The 14,095-nt window shown below is 43.2% G+C and overlaps 1 protein-coding gene and 1 long non-coding RNA gene across 3 annotated transcripts in view; one reads left to right on the forward strand and one right to left on the reverse strand.

The window, feature by feature from the left end:
- The window catches only part of DDX21 (DExD-box helicase 21), a 69,664-nt gene that overhangs the window by 32,391 nt on the left and 23,178 nt on the right, over window positions 1–14,095 (forward strand). The window contains exons 11-15 of one of the 2 annotated variants that reach the window (XM_019538511.1): window positions 1,269–1,342; window positions 1,557–1,716; window positions 6,180–6,314; window positions 8,490–8,534; window positions 11,581–12,656. The exons of the other annotated variant lie outside the window; for it this stretch is intronic. Of the exons in view, the coding sequence (XP_019394056.1) occupies window positions 1,269–1,342; window positions 1,557–1,716; window positions 6,180–6,314; window positions 8,490–8,534; window positions 11,581–11,763 (597 nt within the window). The 3' untranslated portion in view covers window positions 11,764–12,656. Of the gene's footprint in view, window positions 1–1,268; window positions 1,343–1,556; window positions 1,717–6,179; window positions 6,315–8,489; window positions 8,535–11,580; window positions 12,657–14,095 lie in introns of those variants that run through there. 2 annotated transcript variants of the gene reach the window in all.
- On the reverse strand, window positions 7,572–14,089 carry LOC109312465. Its single transcript, XR_002101824.1, has 3 exons — window positions 13,627–14,089; window positions 11,633–11,701; window positions 7,572–8,519 (listed from the first exon to the last, which is right to left on the reverse strand). It is a non-coding gene; the product is annotated as an uncharacterized LOC109312465 (long non-coding RNA).

The following is a 14,095-nucleotide window of genomic DNA, read 5'->3' on the forward strand; positions in this document are numbered from 1 at the left end:
AATTACAGTGAAAAAAAATGGCTTTATATTAGGTTGGGTGGTAGGGGGAGCAGGGTTCAATTACTGGTAAGCCAGATTATGGCTTTAGTAACTGTTGCTAGCCTTGTTTTAAAATGTAAAAGTCAAATTTTTTAATGCCTCTTTTCCACAGCCACTTCTCTTCTCCTCCCTTCTCCCACCCTTGCCAGAGCCAGTATTTCTAAGGTTCAAACTGGTATTGCGTGTGTACTACCATAAATATTTTTATGACAGCACAAAGCAAAACCTAACAGACATCTGTGCCCTTTGTCATGTTGCCACAACTGCCCAAATTTGTGGCTGCAAAAAAAGTACTATACATTTGTTTTGTGGCAGATATCTGATTTTTAAGGCAGGAATACATGGGCAGCCTGCTTTTCAGCCACCCAGTGCAGGGCTTCAGGGGGCCTGATCCTGTACATCTTGGGGATTCCACTGCAGGACTGGGTCCCTGAAATTCTGAGAAGCACCTACTAAAGTTTCCTTGTTTCCTGAGGCACAATTCTGGGTGTGCTTCTGCAAATGGGGAAACATGGTTTCCCATGTAATAAAAAAGCTTTAGAATTTCTGCATGCCACATTACTTGATAAAATAAATACACAGGCTCAAAATGCACATTTTATATATAAGCTTTATTGAAGCATAATTTTAATAGAATTATAATAAAAACAAGAATTCTTTTAAATAATTTTGGGGACTTTGGTAGTGACTTGAGTACTAAATGCTGCAGCATTCTTAAATGCCCTTATGTGCACTTAATTAACTGCTTGGAAAGAGTGAAACTGACTGGTCAAGTTTGGGCCAGCTGGGTTGCAAGTAAAATTCACAATGAATAATAATTCATTAATATTATTTCTTAGTATTTAATTCTGCCCCTTTTTTAAGAGTCCCTTTAAATAAGGTTTGAAATACTTTAAGGACTATACGTGCCGCCCCCCCCAATTTATAATAAGCTCTGCTAGCTCCTTTTTTTTAATGATGGTACTCTGGCCTGATAATGGAAAGCTCTGAAATGGATTGAATATTCCAGGTTTTTTGGCTTGGGAAGATGAAATTCTGATGAATTTCAACACTAGTTGGGCTTTTAAAGTTGTTTTGTTCTCTTGTCATTTTCCTATTTTGTAAATTTATTCTGTTCTCTTATTGTAAGTTGAACCTGTGTTAAGGGCAGCATATACATTGAGTCAATCCTTTTAATAAATAAATTGGATCATGTAACTCCCTTCTTTCCTTTTTTTTGTTAATTTTAGGGAATTACTTTTAAGCGTGTGGGGGTTCCCACTGCAACAGATATAATAAAGGCTTCCAGCAAAGATGCAATCAGGTATGTTCAGTGATAATGGATCATCCTCCTGTGCCATTTGACTTCTTTCCAGTGTCAGTCCATGTTGGCTTGGATATAAATTATTCATTGATCTCCATCTAATCAAGTTTGGATCCCCTTGTATTTTTTTCTTCTGTTACAGAGCCCCAGTATTTCAGTGTTTTAAATTTGTCTCTTGTCTCTTGCCTCTTGACAAATAACATTCTTGCTTTAGGTGTCTGGATTCTGTTCCTCAAACGGCTGTTGATTATTTCAAAGAGTCTGCTCGATGGCTAATAGAAGAAAAGGGAGCAGTTGAAGCCCTGGCTGCAGCACTAGCCCATATTTCTGGAGCTACTTCCATTGAACAGCGTTCTTTACTCAATTCAGATGTGGTAAGAATATTTAGTTTATAACTTTTTGCAAGTTTTAGAACTAAGATATCTGAAAAACTTGACCCTGTCTACAAAAAAGGCATAAAAATGGTGCCAGATATTGCCCATTCTAAAACTGTAGTCCGTCTAAAAGAAATCTGGTCTCTGCTTGTGTTAAAAACACTAATACAGTTTATGGTTATAGTTGGTCTTTGTCTGTAAGACTGACATACTGGTCTGGAACTGCCTAGGGCAGGATGAGTAACCTCAGGATCGAGTGGCTTCCCCCTTTCCCACCTTGGGATAGAGTAGCTTCTCTCTCTCCACCCCAGGATCGAAAAGTCCTACCCTCTCCCGCCCCCCCCCCCCCCGCCCCAACTCTCTCTCTCTTGTATTTCTCTCTGTGCCTCCATCCCTGCCTGGATTGGGGGATCAGATATTTTTCCCCTCTCACTGAATTGCTGGTCGAATGTTTTAAGTGTGTGTATGCACTCTCTAGGGCGAGCAGTTTAATCACTTCTTCGCTCCCTTATCATCAAATGTTTTATTTCTCTCATTACATCAATTGAACTAGAATTTATTTTATGTAGAAACTGTCATTTTCTACTTCTGGGTATAAATTTGCATAAATTCTAGTATAAATTTGTGCTTTTGTTTTGTGGCAGATATCTGTTTTTTAAAGCAGGAGCGTGTGGGCAGCCTGCTTTTCAGCTACCCTGCGCAGGTGTTTCCAGGGCTTCAGAGGCCCAATTCTGCATACCTTGGGGATTCTCCTGCAGGATTGGGCCCCTGAAAGCCCAAGAATTAACTCAAGTTAGTTAAGTGAAATTTTTCTAGTCACCCCCTCCATGTTTTTAGGACAAGTAGCTTCAGCCACTCATGAATTAAACTGTATACTGGCAAAGAAAACATGTTTTTACTAGCTAATTGCCTGTCAAGAATGACCGTGCAGGCAGGGACATAGCTTGCATTCCAGCTACCAGCCTGCGCTGCTGCTGCTGCTCTGCATCTGGCTGTGCATCCCCTGCCCCCAGTGCAGAGTGGTGGGTGGCTGCCACCACCCACTGCCCTGCGCTGCTGCTCCACATCTGGCTGCACGCCCCTCCAGTGTCTGGCAATCTGTCTGTGTCTGTCTAATGCAGAGCACGCTGGTTGTTTCAGTAAGCATTGTGATTGGCTGCCGAGACAACCAAACAGAGTGCTCTAAGAGTGTTACAGACAGACACAGACAGACGAACTAAGACGTGTGTGTGTGTGTGTGTATGTATGAACGCTTTTCTAACTCGGTTAATTTTTCAAGTGAATAATCTAAACTGAAATAAAATTGCAAATGCGGGTGGTTTAATACACAGTGTGTATATAAACAAACTCCAGTTCACTTGTGTTCACTTGGCTTACTTCCTCTTGACTATGAAAATCAGATATCTGATTTTATTACCTCAGCTCCCTTAGATATTTTGTGTAGAGAAAGAAAGTTTCTATAATAGTTTAAGGCCAAACCTGCCTTGATCCCCACCTATTTGTTGGTGTAAAAGGCTCACTAAAGGAAGCTTGGATTTGTGTGCCTGTTCACACGTTTTCTTCCTAACACAGAGGGTGCGCACTAATTTTATGCATACAGCGTAGCGAGTCTAGGTGAAAAAGATGGTTGAGGCTCAGTTCAGAGAACTGCAATGATGTCCACATTGGACTAAACACTTGGGTTGTGGTGCATATTCATTTTCTTGGGAATGGCAGGCAAATTATGAAATGTAGACAAGTTAATAACTGGATGGTCTTATGGTAGTCCTACTACTGTATGCTCACCAGGAACCCAGGTTTTCCATTTGCTGCAGAAAAATGGGGATTTTCCTTTTTTTAAAGGAGAAAATCACAGGAAATAGTGGGTTTCCCCTGGCAGGCTGGTAGCATTCCAGCCTTCAAGGAGCTGCTTGGGGCATGTGGAGGCAAAGGGCCCCAAGTGCATGTGCGCGCACACACACATATGACTGGCATGCAGCCAGGCTGGGTGGTAGAAGCAGCCCTGGAAGTTGAATGCAGGCAAGTCTATGGGGGTTGGAGGCCCAGGGCTTGGGGACTGTCCAGGGGGCTATGGGGTGGGGAGGAAGGGGTATAGCAAGGCTATGCGGAGGGGATGGGTGTGTAAGATGGGGCAGGTGCCTGCCAGTGCTGGGCAAAGGTGCCTGGGCATTGGGGTGGGGGACTGTCCCTCCAGTGGGGTAGGAGGCCCTTTGGGGCAGGAGGGAGTTGCTTAGCCAGGTTGGTGGCATGGGGCCAGTGCTCCTGCTCACAGGGGTGGGCCAGCCTGGAGATGCTGCTCATGGGGGAGGTGAACCCACGTGGCTAAGCTGCCTGGCACAGCACAGGAGACCCAGTCCAGGACAGCAGATGCCATAGGCCTCCACTCCTCCCTCCAGCTTGTGCTGGGGTCACATTTGCTATACCGCTGCCCACACAAGTCAGAGCCACTGCAGCTGCTGTGCTCTGGCCCAGGCGGGATGGGCAGCTGGGGGGCTCCTCTGGCACTGTGTGGGGGAGCAGGAGGCTGCAAACTGGGAGTGAGGGGCTCTGACAAGGCTGGGGGGACTGTGGCTTGGGAGTGAGGAGCACCTGGGGGGTGGCAGGGTCTGTGGTTTGGGTTTGCAGGGCACTAGTATGTTCCTTAGGAGGTGGTGGACTGTGGGTTGCAAGTGAAGGGCACTGGCAGAACCAGGGGATTGCAAGTTGGCAGGGAGAGGGGGCTGTTGGTTGGGAGTGAGGGACACCAGCATGGACTGGGTTGGGGAGGGTGGGGGGCTGTAGGTTGGGAGAGAGGGGCACTTGCAGGACTGGAGGTGGGACTGTCTTGGGAGTGAGGAGCACCACCAGCACAGGTAGGGGCAGGTACTGGTATATATATCAGTGTTGCTCAGTGCTGCAAAGCAGCAGGGGGAGGACAGCTGCAGCTAGATCTGTGTCGTGGTGAGCAAAGTGGGCAGTGGGAGTTCTGATTTTTCCCTGATAATTTTTTTTTTTGTTGTTGTTTTTTTTTGTCAAGTGCCAAAATATGTAGATATTTAGAATTTTTATTTTATTAGAATAATTGCAGTACTGATAGGATTCCAGATTATTTTTAAATTATAAATGTATCAATAAAACAGTGTGTGAAATTGATATGTGTATATATAGTAGTGTTTCATTTTAGTTGTGGAAAAACAGATTTTGGTAGTTTTTATCAGAGAATTTGCGATTTTTAAACAGAAAACTAGGATCCTTGATGCTCACATAGTAACAGTTGGACTGGGAAAGCTTTTTTATTTTATTTTGTTTTATTTTTTAACATGGGTTTAGGTAGTCTTTCTTGGATGCATGCCTTGCTATTGTCATTTCTTAATAAGACTGGATTTAAAATGCTGTGTGGGATTATACTTGATTTCCAGCAAAACCTGGGGCAGAAGGTAGTCACTTACTGAAAAGGGTATCTTGCTGTATGCCCATAGCACTAATAAAGTGCTCTAGAATCTGTATTGGCTGCCTCTTGATGTCCAGGTGGAATACAGAAGGTGTTGGGTCTGGCTGAAAAGCCTAGTAGTTCCTCTTTTTAACATGTGGCCAGAGCTCTCCCTGTGCAGTAGTAATGCCAACCTTGAGATTGAATTTAACCTACCTAATAAAAAGCAGGGCAGAATGGCATCTTCAAGACCATAACTCAGTCGACGTTAACTCTCACATTGCTATCCTGTCCTATATTCTGTTTGACTTAATACTAAGAGAACTAATTACTTCTCTAAGTGTCAGAAGATTTGGAAAAATAAGTTATTACGACTATCCCTCAACTTTGGAGTTGTGGCCCTTCAGCTGCAAATATTAGCATGCCCCAGTGTCAAGAGTGGACATTTTAAACTTGAAGGATTATGTGACATTTTTGTTGGAAACAATATCTTTTAAGATGATGAATTTCAGGGAGTTGTGGAGAGGAGCCTGTCATCTGCTATTCTAGTTGTATTGTGTGTATAACTCGATAAAGGATATGTTTATCTTACTTAATTTAATTGTAAAAGACATAGGAAATGACTATTGCAAGCTTTATACATGTAATGCTTTTTTCTTAATTTGAAAAGGCTGGTAGTAAAAAACTTTCCTGTTTTCATCTTCATCATCACTTCTTAGATGTCTTAAGCACCCCCTTCTAAAGTACAGTAAAATCCCTGTTATCCAGCATTTGAGTAACCGGAACACACTATTAACTGGAATTTCCAGCTGACCAGGAGCTGGTGGGGGGAGCTCTGAAAACTGCCAGCCTCAAGTAAATGACATTTTTAGATAACCGGCACCCCTCATTCCCCACTTGTGCCACATAACAGGGATTTTACTGTATTTATTTTCTAACTTTCTGTAAATCATGAATATGCAAGTTATTGATGCATATTGATTAATTTGCAGTGAATATACTGCTGTGAAATTATTATTCGAGGGTGTTCCATGTTCTACCTTTTATTCTACAGGGATTTGTTACAATGATACTGCAAAGCTCAGAAGAAATAAATAATATAAGCTATGTTTGGCGTGGACTGAGAGAACAGCTGGGTATTGATATTGATAGGAAGGTGCACAGACTGTGTTTTATCAAGGGAAGGATGGTAAGATTGAAAATCCTATTTTCATGGTTTATCATGCTGAACTCTTAAGGTTGTGGACTTCTTTATAGCAGGAGAGAAAACTAATTGCCTCTGAACATATGGCCTGTGGACTGTATCTCGTCTGCAGACCTGGGGGCAGGGCAGTCCTCAGCAGTGGGGACCTTAGCTTGTGCTGGTCATGGGTGGCAGCTGAACCCATGCTGAAATTGAAGGGGTGAGGGAGGTGCCATTGAGAAGCAGTGACAGAGAAAATGTGGCAGCCAGGTCAGAACACCTGCCTGCCTTGGACTTGAGCTGGATTGTTTCAGCCTGCAGCTCCAGACAGTTGTTGACAACCATTTTAAAGCATTATCATCTAGATCAGTGTTCCTCAACCCGTAGGTCATGACCCAAAAATGGGTTGCAAGAATATATGAAAGGGTCACAAACAAACTGAAAAAATGGATTTTCCCTTAAAGGAGGAAAAACATAGGAAACCACAGCCTTTTCCTTGCAGGCTGGCAGAGTTCCATCCTGCAAGGGGCTACTTGGAGTGGGGAGGGGGCATGCCCTTGCCCCCATATGCTCACCTCCTGCCCCACACACCAGGGGCTTGGGGCCTGGAGGCTGGGGGCAGCGGGTTGGAAGTGAGGGCCACTGGCCCTCAGTGTTTATATTGGGGTCGGCACTGGCCATCAGTGTTTATATTGGGGTCCCTCGTACAAAAAAATTTGAGAACCACTGATTTAGATCTCCAGTTCTAAGAGGGCTCAGATGGGTAATTACCAGCCTAACAATGTTGCACTCAGTGATCAGTGAAGTCACTGCAATGACATTAGACAATGTACTTTTAATTTTAAATCCTTAAAAGGCACATATAGTAATATAAGTAATATGGGCACTGTTCTGTGATTTGTGTAAGTGTATAACAGGGTTGTTGAAGAAGACAGTAGTCATTTCTGATATCACTTGATATTTTTGTTAAACGTAATGCCTATATAATGTGCAAGATTATAATTTTTTTGTATCTACAGGTGTATGTTGTGCACTTTACAGTGTTTGCTATCTAGTAATTAGTCAGTTCCAATATTTCTGTTTTTATAGGTCACAGCAGTTAACAGAAACTTTCTCTTTTAAGGCTTAAGATGTGTGAATGATATGAGTATGTATAGACCCAGCTCTTTTAAAATAGTTTGATTTTAAGTAAAAGAGCAATTAGTAGTTGGATCTGTCTTCTATTTGTAAGTATTTTTATCCTTAAAATAAAAGTGTATTGTAATACATTTTTGGTTTGCAAACTTTTGAAGAAAAGTACGTAAACCCCATTCTTCTAATATTTAATTTTCTGAAAATATTAACAGTTGTGAAATTCATATACAATTTACCAATTTCATTTTGGGAACTTCCAGTTTTAAATCCCTTTTCAGGATACTTACAATAGTAGAGCATATTATTCTCTCTCCTAAACTATTTTTCAATTTTTGTCCTTTTCAGATGTGATTTTTTTTTTTTTTCCTAATAGTGTTTGATGTTGTCTACATTGGATTTTAGTGCCCCTGCTTGGTGTGACAGTTGCCTACAAAATAATGCTCTGAACAGTGTGGGCAAGTGCTGTATGCACGTGGCTTTCCTTACCTATAACTGGTAACGCACACCCTCTGAATCACTTTTGATGGCTGGTTATTACTTGAAATCCTGTTTAGCCCAACTGGCCTGTCTGTCAGACTAAGCCCTTCCTGGACCTGAAATCCAGGAGGTTTCTATTCTAAATCTAAATGTTTTTACCCATTGTACATTTATCAATCCTTTTTTTTTTTTTTTTCCTTGGATTAAAATAATATGTCCAAAAGAATGTACAAGCCGAGTCTTGCAAAAGACAGTGCAGGAAGGAAATGAAGAGCAGCATATTTATTGGCAAAGATGGAAATACACATGGAAGAAAATGGCTTTGCAGGAGAAAAAACCATGAACATGCAGCTAAGGAAGTGATAGCTTCTGTAGATGAGCAAAGTATGATGTGTTGCTCCATAACCTGTTGATGATTTTTTTTTGTTGCTGTTTTTTTTTTTCAAATGTAGAATTTTTACATCTTCAAGTTAAACTTGGCTCTGCACAATTTCTTGCAATATAGTACTGCTTTGTTTTGTTTCACTGTTTGTATATAACAAACTGATACTGAAATTATTCTCTTTTTAGGGTGTATGTTTTGATATTCTTGCTTCAGATCTACGAGAAATACAGGTACCTATATCAGTAGAGTTCTTAAATTTATAGCAGGAGATCCCAAACGCTTTCATAATATAGATTTGCCTCCTTTCTCTGTCACCTTTTGCTGGACTGAACTCCATAGCCAAACTTAATACTTACAATCACAATGAAAAACAATTCCTACCATAACTTTCCTTCACCCTAAATTTAAAACAAATTCCTCCAATAAATGTGATATGAAATCTGTTTTTCCTTTGATCAAAATCAGGTTTTGATTTTTTTTTTTTTCCACCTTGTTTAGTTCTACTTCTTACACTACAGTGTCTGTTAACAAATTAATGTGGAACTTTCCTTGGTTTGCTTCAGCTTCTCCAGTCAATTCGCTTGCTAAAGTGCAGTGGTCTTTGGTCTCTCCAAAAACTTCTGAAATCAGATTTGCTGCAGCTGTTATTTCTTCTGGTACACTGGGCTGCTTTCATTTTACTAATCTCATTCAGATGGCAGGGCAGGATTTATAGATCAGGGTTCAGCAACTTATAGCCAGAGCCATTGGATATGGCTCATTGACCTGGGGTCTTGGAAGCATTTGTGGGCACTGGTGGCATTTTGTGGGCTTTGCTGACACCATGCTGTAGCTGAGCGGTGGAAAGCTTTCCTGTGCTGTGCCACACAGCTGGACAATGGGGACAAGCAGTGACAGTTGGGTTCTAGTGCCAGCCTACCTTGGATCTGAGCTGAGCTATTCCAGCCCACACCCAGAAAATGTTTCTGACCAGTGTTAAAGACTAATTTGTTCAGAGGGTCATAAGCATTAGTAGGCTACAGCCTACTTTGTTAACAGACTTGTGGAGAGAAGGCGTACTAAGTAGGAAGGAATAAAGTTATTCAAATACAAAGGATGAGGGAAAGGGGAGAAAGGTGAATGCAGGTTGAAGAAATCAAAAATGGTAAATAAAGCAGTTAACCCATTGAGAAACACAGGGGTTATAACAACTAGTTCAGGTAATGGAATAAGAATACAGTCTCATTGAGATCCTAATTAAAACAGTCCAGTCTGTGGATGATGTGTTCTGCAGTTCAGCATTCAAATCATTGTTTTTTCTTTTAAAGTTTTGCTGTTTCAGAACAGCTGCTCTGAAGTCAGTGATGGTCTGTCTAGGGAGGTTAAAGTCCCCTGCCACAGGTTTTTATGTCTTTCTAGAATTTACATCGTTAGTATCCTTTTTTTTTTTCCATACAGTGACTGCCCTTTTTGTCCAATGAAAACAGCAGAGGGACACTATAAGCAAGTGGTGGCATATGTGATTGTGGTAAAGGAGCAAGTGAATGAATTCTGGATGCTATCTGTTTGGGCTCTCTAAATACAGATCTTTCCTACTATGTACTTTTGTTTGCTCTCTCAGTAGTGTTCCCTTCCATCCTCTCGTTTCCCTATTTTATGTATTTAAATTACGTTATTCCTTTCTGTTTAGTACCTCTGAGCTCTGAAAAAATCGATTTTGTAGCATCTCGTGAAGTAGGTTGCAGCCTAAAAAATCCTGCGCCTCTCTGAACTAGTTAGTCTCTAAGGCGGGACAGACAGTTATTTGGGCTGGAAGACCACTTGGGAGTATTGGTGAGCAGTTGAGGGCTGGATCAGCACCCACCCTCTCCTGGTCCCCAGCTGCTCACCAAAACTCCTGAAGTGACTTTGCTCTGGGACCTGGCTCCATGTTGTGATCACCCAGTAATCCTGCTCTGGGGTCTCCATAGAGACCAACCCAGGACCCCTGTAGGAAGGTGCTTGACTTGGTGGATGGGATGGGGCTGTGGGCAGGTGCGGAGTGGGGTGGATGGTCAGGGCCAGACTTGCAGGATAGTGACAATGAAGGGGCACAGGGCTGCGCCATGATCCGTTCCCAGCACACCCCTGTGGAACTGGTGCCCATCACAGGGATGTGCAGACAGCAGATTGTCTCTGCCTGGCTGCATTGTCACTGCCCTGTGATCTTGACCCTAGACCCACCTGTCCGACTGGTGCCACTCCCCATCCACCCATGGGCCCATCCCATCCACCCAGCCAAGCACACCCTGCCCGTGTGGGTCCCAGGCCAGTTTCCACCTACCTGTTCCATCTGACACCTGGCAGTGGGTGCAGGATGGATGGACCAGGGTACCTGGGCAGCAGGGCCAGGTCTAGCTGTAGTGCTGCTTCTGGCTGCTACTGCCAGCAACCAGGAAGCAGAGTCTGGTTGCTGTGCTGCTCCAGCCCCACTGTGTACCCAGGGTCAGTGAGATCAGCAGCACATGCCATGAGCCAGGCTGCCTCCTATGCCTGGGGCAGGTGGGGCCATTGCAGGCTAGATAAAATCCTTTGGGCTGGATCTGGCCCGCAGGTCACATTTTGCCCATCCCTGCTCTAAGGTGTCATGCTGCCCTGCCTTCTGCCTAACTACGTCTCTGCTTTCTTCATGAATTGCTCCCCCCATCCTTCTCATACACCAAACTAAGCGCTAATTCAGTGTCCTGAAATGGGGTTAGTTCTATTCCAAACTACTGTGTTGGCTAGAAGCATGAAGTGGCTTTTTCATCTCTTTTTAGCTGTGCTTCTGTATCTCAGGGAGGGAGAGGGGAGGAATTGGCTCCTTTACTATGGAGGCTGTTCTGTAAGATTTCTGCTGCTTCGGCTCTATGCTGAGGCATTCATTCCTGAATGGATCTGCACTCAAGAGATGAGCTCTTCAGGGATGACTGGGTGTAGGGCCTTTGTTTTGCGATACTCTATAAAATAGAGTCTTCCTTCATGCTACGCATTTAGCTGATGTTTTAACATGTACATACAGATTTTCTTTTACACTTTTTGTTACCTACTAAGTCATTAGTATTTTGACCAAACTGGCAGTCATGGTGGCTCCTTATTCTTCTAGTTAAAATGACTGTTTGTCACTTCTAAATACAGATCTTTGCTTCTGCATACCTTGCTTGTTCTTAATTTTTCCATTTTATAATTATTATAGTTGGGAGCTATTCTGTAGTTGAATTCCTGCAAATTGGTTGTCTGCACACATTACTACTGATACATGCAACTTTGTTTTAACAGGGAAAATGGCAGGATTCAAAATACTGGCAGCTATCTGTAGCAACTAAATTACCTGAGCTGATAGAAAGCCAGCGAGAAGGAGACAGAGGATCCTCAGACTCCAGGAGACGAGGTCGCAGCTCTAGACACAGATCAAGACACAGAGGACATAAGCGGAGTCATGACCGAGCATATGATCGTTAGCTTTGATTAAATTTGCAGAAGTGGGACTAAAATATATTTTATGGCACTGAATAGGTTGCTCTTTTAAGTTTCTACTGCCTGCAAAATCTGTCATTCAAGATATTTTTTTCCCAATATTGTTATGGATGTAAGTAACGTCCACTGTATGGAATTACAGTTTAGTTTAAACAATTTAAGTCCAACCATTGTCTCCCTCTCAGGTATGTCCAAGGGTGATTCATCAGCACATTCTTCAGATTCTTATTCCAGGAGAGGGGTATTTGCATTCAGTTCTCTAGGTTGGGCTGTTATAAAACATAGAGATCTTCACTGGTGACTGAAACCTGTACATTTCCAAAAGAATTAAAACATTATTTCTACAAGTTGATCTGTACATAGTGGAGTGATTGTGTTGTTAATGATGTAGAATGCATGGCTTGAAAAGGATTTTAACTACACTTTTTGAAGTAGTGTGGGGGGAGTACACAAAGAAGACTTAGATGTAGTCTTTTAAAGTTGCATTTAAATCAGATTGCATTCTTAAATTTTCAGTGCTTTAGATGTTGCTTCATTTTTCTTACTTAATGTAGCAAATAGTGCACTGCATGTGTTACCTGTATCTGCAAGAAGCGTGCTTCATGTTTAAAAACCCAGTGCTTGCGCACGCACACTACTTTGCTACGGGACTGAATAAGGGAAGGGCAGAATGAAGGGACACAATGGTTTATGATAGACCAAACGTTAAGCTGCTACCAGATGATAGTTTAAACTCAGTCATACTGTGTATATCATCTCTATTAAACTGCTTGTCTGTTAGTTTTTCTGTTAGCTTAAGTGCTGGGAATCTGTGCTATGGATCAAATAGCCTAAGTTCCAGAGGTCCATATAAGCAATAAAAACTCTTCTGAGGCATCTGTCTTTGGTATTGATGACATTTTGATTAAGAATGATATAAAATCAGTATGGCACAGAGTAAATTGTCTTGTCTGACACATCTCAACGTAATTATAAATGGGGAATCATCATAGAAAAGGTGCTTTAAGAGCAAAACCTGAGACCCTGCTAAAGAATGTTGATCAATAACCTGCAAGAAAATGAAGTTGTTAGTGAAAGTCTACAGATGGAGGAGAAAAATAATGAAGACAGATCCCACAAGAAGGGGGTCGAAGTGTTAGAGGCATACTGCATGCAGGCTGAATCTGGCCTATAGAGCCTCTGTAGACTGGGGTGGGGCTTGGGCAGATTTAAGCAGCAGGAGGCTTTGCCTCCTCTGGGAGCTGGAATGTGCTAGGGCGGGATGGCTGTGAGCTGTGCCAGTACCATAGTTAGGAATGGGGAGAAGTGGCTGTAGGAAAAAGTCATGCTGGCTTGAACCTGACCTGGGTTGATGTGGTCCCTGACTCTGAGTTGCCACCTGCTGATCTAAGACAACATGCAGAATGGCTCCTTGACCAAGAACAAAAGCTACAGGTGGCAGCTGCAGAATAAGGATTTTTTCTCTGGAGAAAGTGACAAAGAAAGAATTGACTTGACTGGTTTCTGATGCATCATCAGCTGAATGTGAGAATGTAGTATAATGCAGCAACTCCATTTTAAGCACATATGATCTCATGTATAAACGTAAGAAGACCAGAGAGGAACCTGGAGGCTGCACTTCCTCTGAATTTGGGTCTGGACTACAGCATATCCAGCACTGCTGTCCACAATTCAAAACGGACTTGGTTTTGGGGTACCAGGCTCAGGTGCTGACAAAGTTAATGTCTAGAGCACAGCAACAAACGTAGGAGGTATTTAAAACGAGATGTGAAGAAAGGCTAAAGGATCTGTTTTAGCTTGAAAGAAAAAGCTCAGGGGAGCCAGCAACCATCTCTATCTACATAACACCTGTTTCTAAATACGAGGACGACCTCCATAGCCACTGAAAGATTTCCTCACCGAACGGGGAGCAGTGAGACGTAAGTCCCAGCCCTGCCCCTGCCAGAGTTAGGTTTGCAAACAGCCCGACAGAAGAGCTCAACCCAAGCCGGTTTCATTGGAGCCGCCGCTCGTGCTCTTCAAAATCTCTGGCTCGGCAGCTGCAGCCGAGCTGCTCTGGCGCCTGAAGCGCTAAGGCCGGGAGCCTCCAGCCTCGTCCCCAGGGCGGCAGCGGGCGCCACGCGTGGGCCGAGCTTCCTCGGAGGCAGAGCCTTTCGCGGGGCGGGGGGTGATCGGGGCTGTAGCTGGAGCCGCAAACGCGCGAGGGAAGAGGAAGAGGGTGGCAGTGAAATGCCGCAGTCCGGAGGCCTCTCCGCGGGGTTCCCAGACCTAAGCCTCTGGTCACAAACGCCTACCCTAGGCCCCGCGGCGGCGCTGG

This window comes from Crocodylus porosus, unplaced genomic scaffold (genome assembly GCF_001723895.1).
Source record: "Crocodylus porosus isolate Cpor-Errol unplaced genomic scaffold, CroPor_comp1, whole genome shotgun sequence".
NCBI classification, from domain to species: Eukaryota; Metazoa; Chordata; order Crocodylia; family Crocodylidae; genus Crocodylus; species Crocodylus porosus.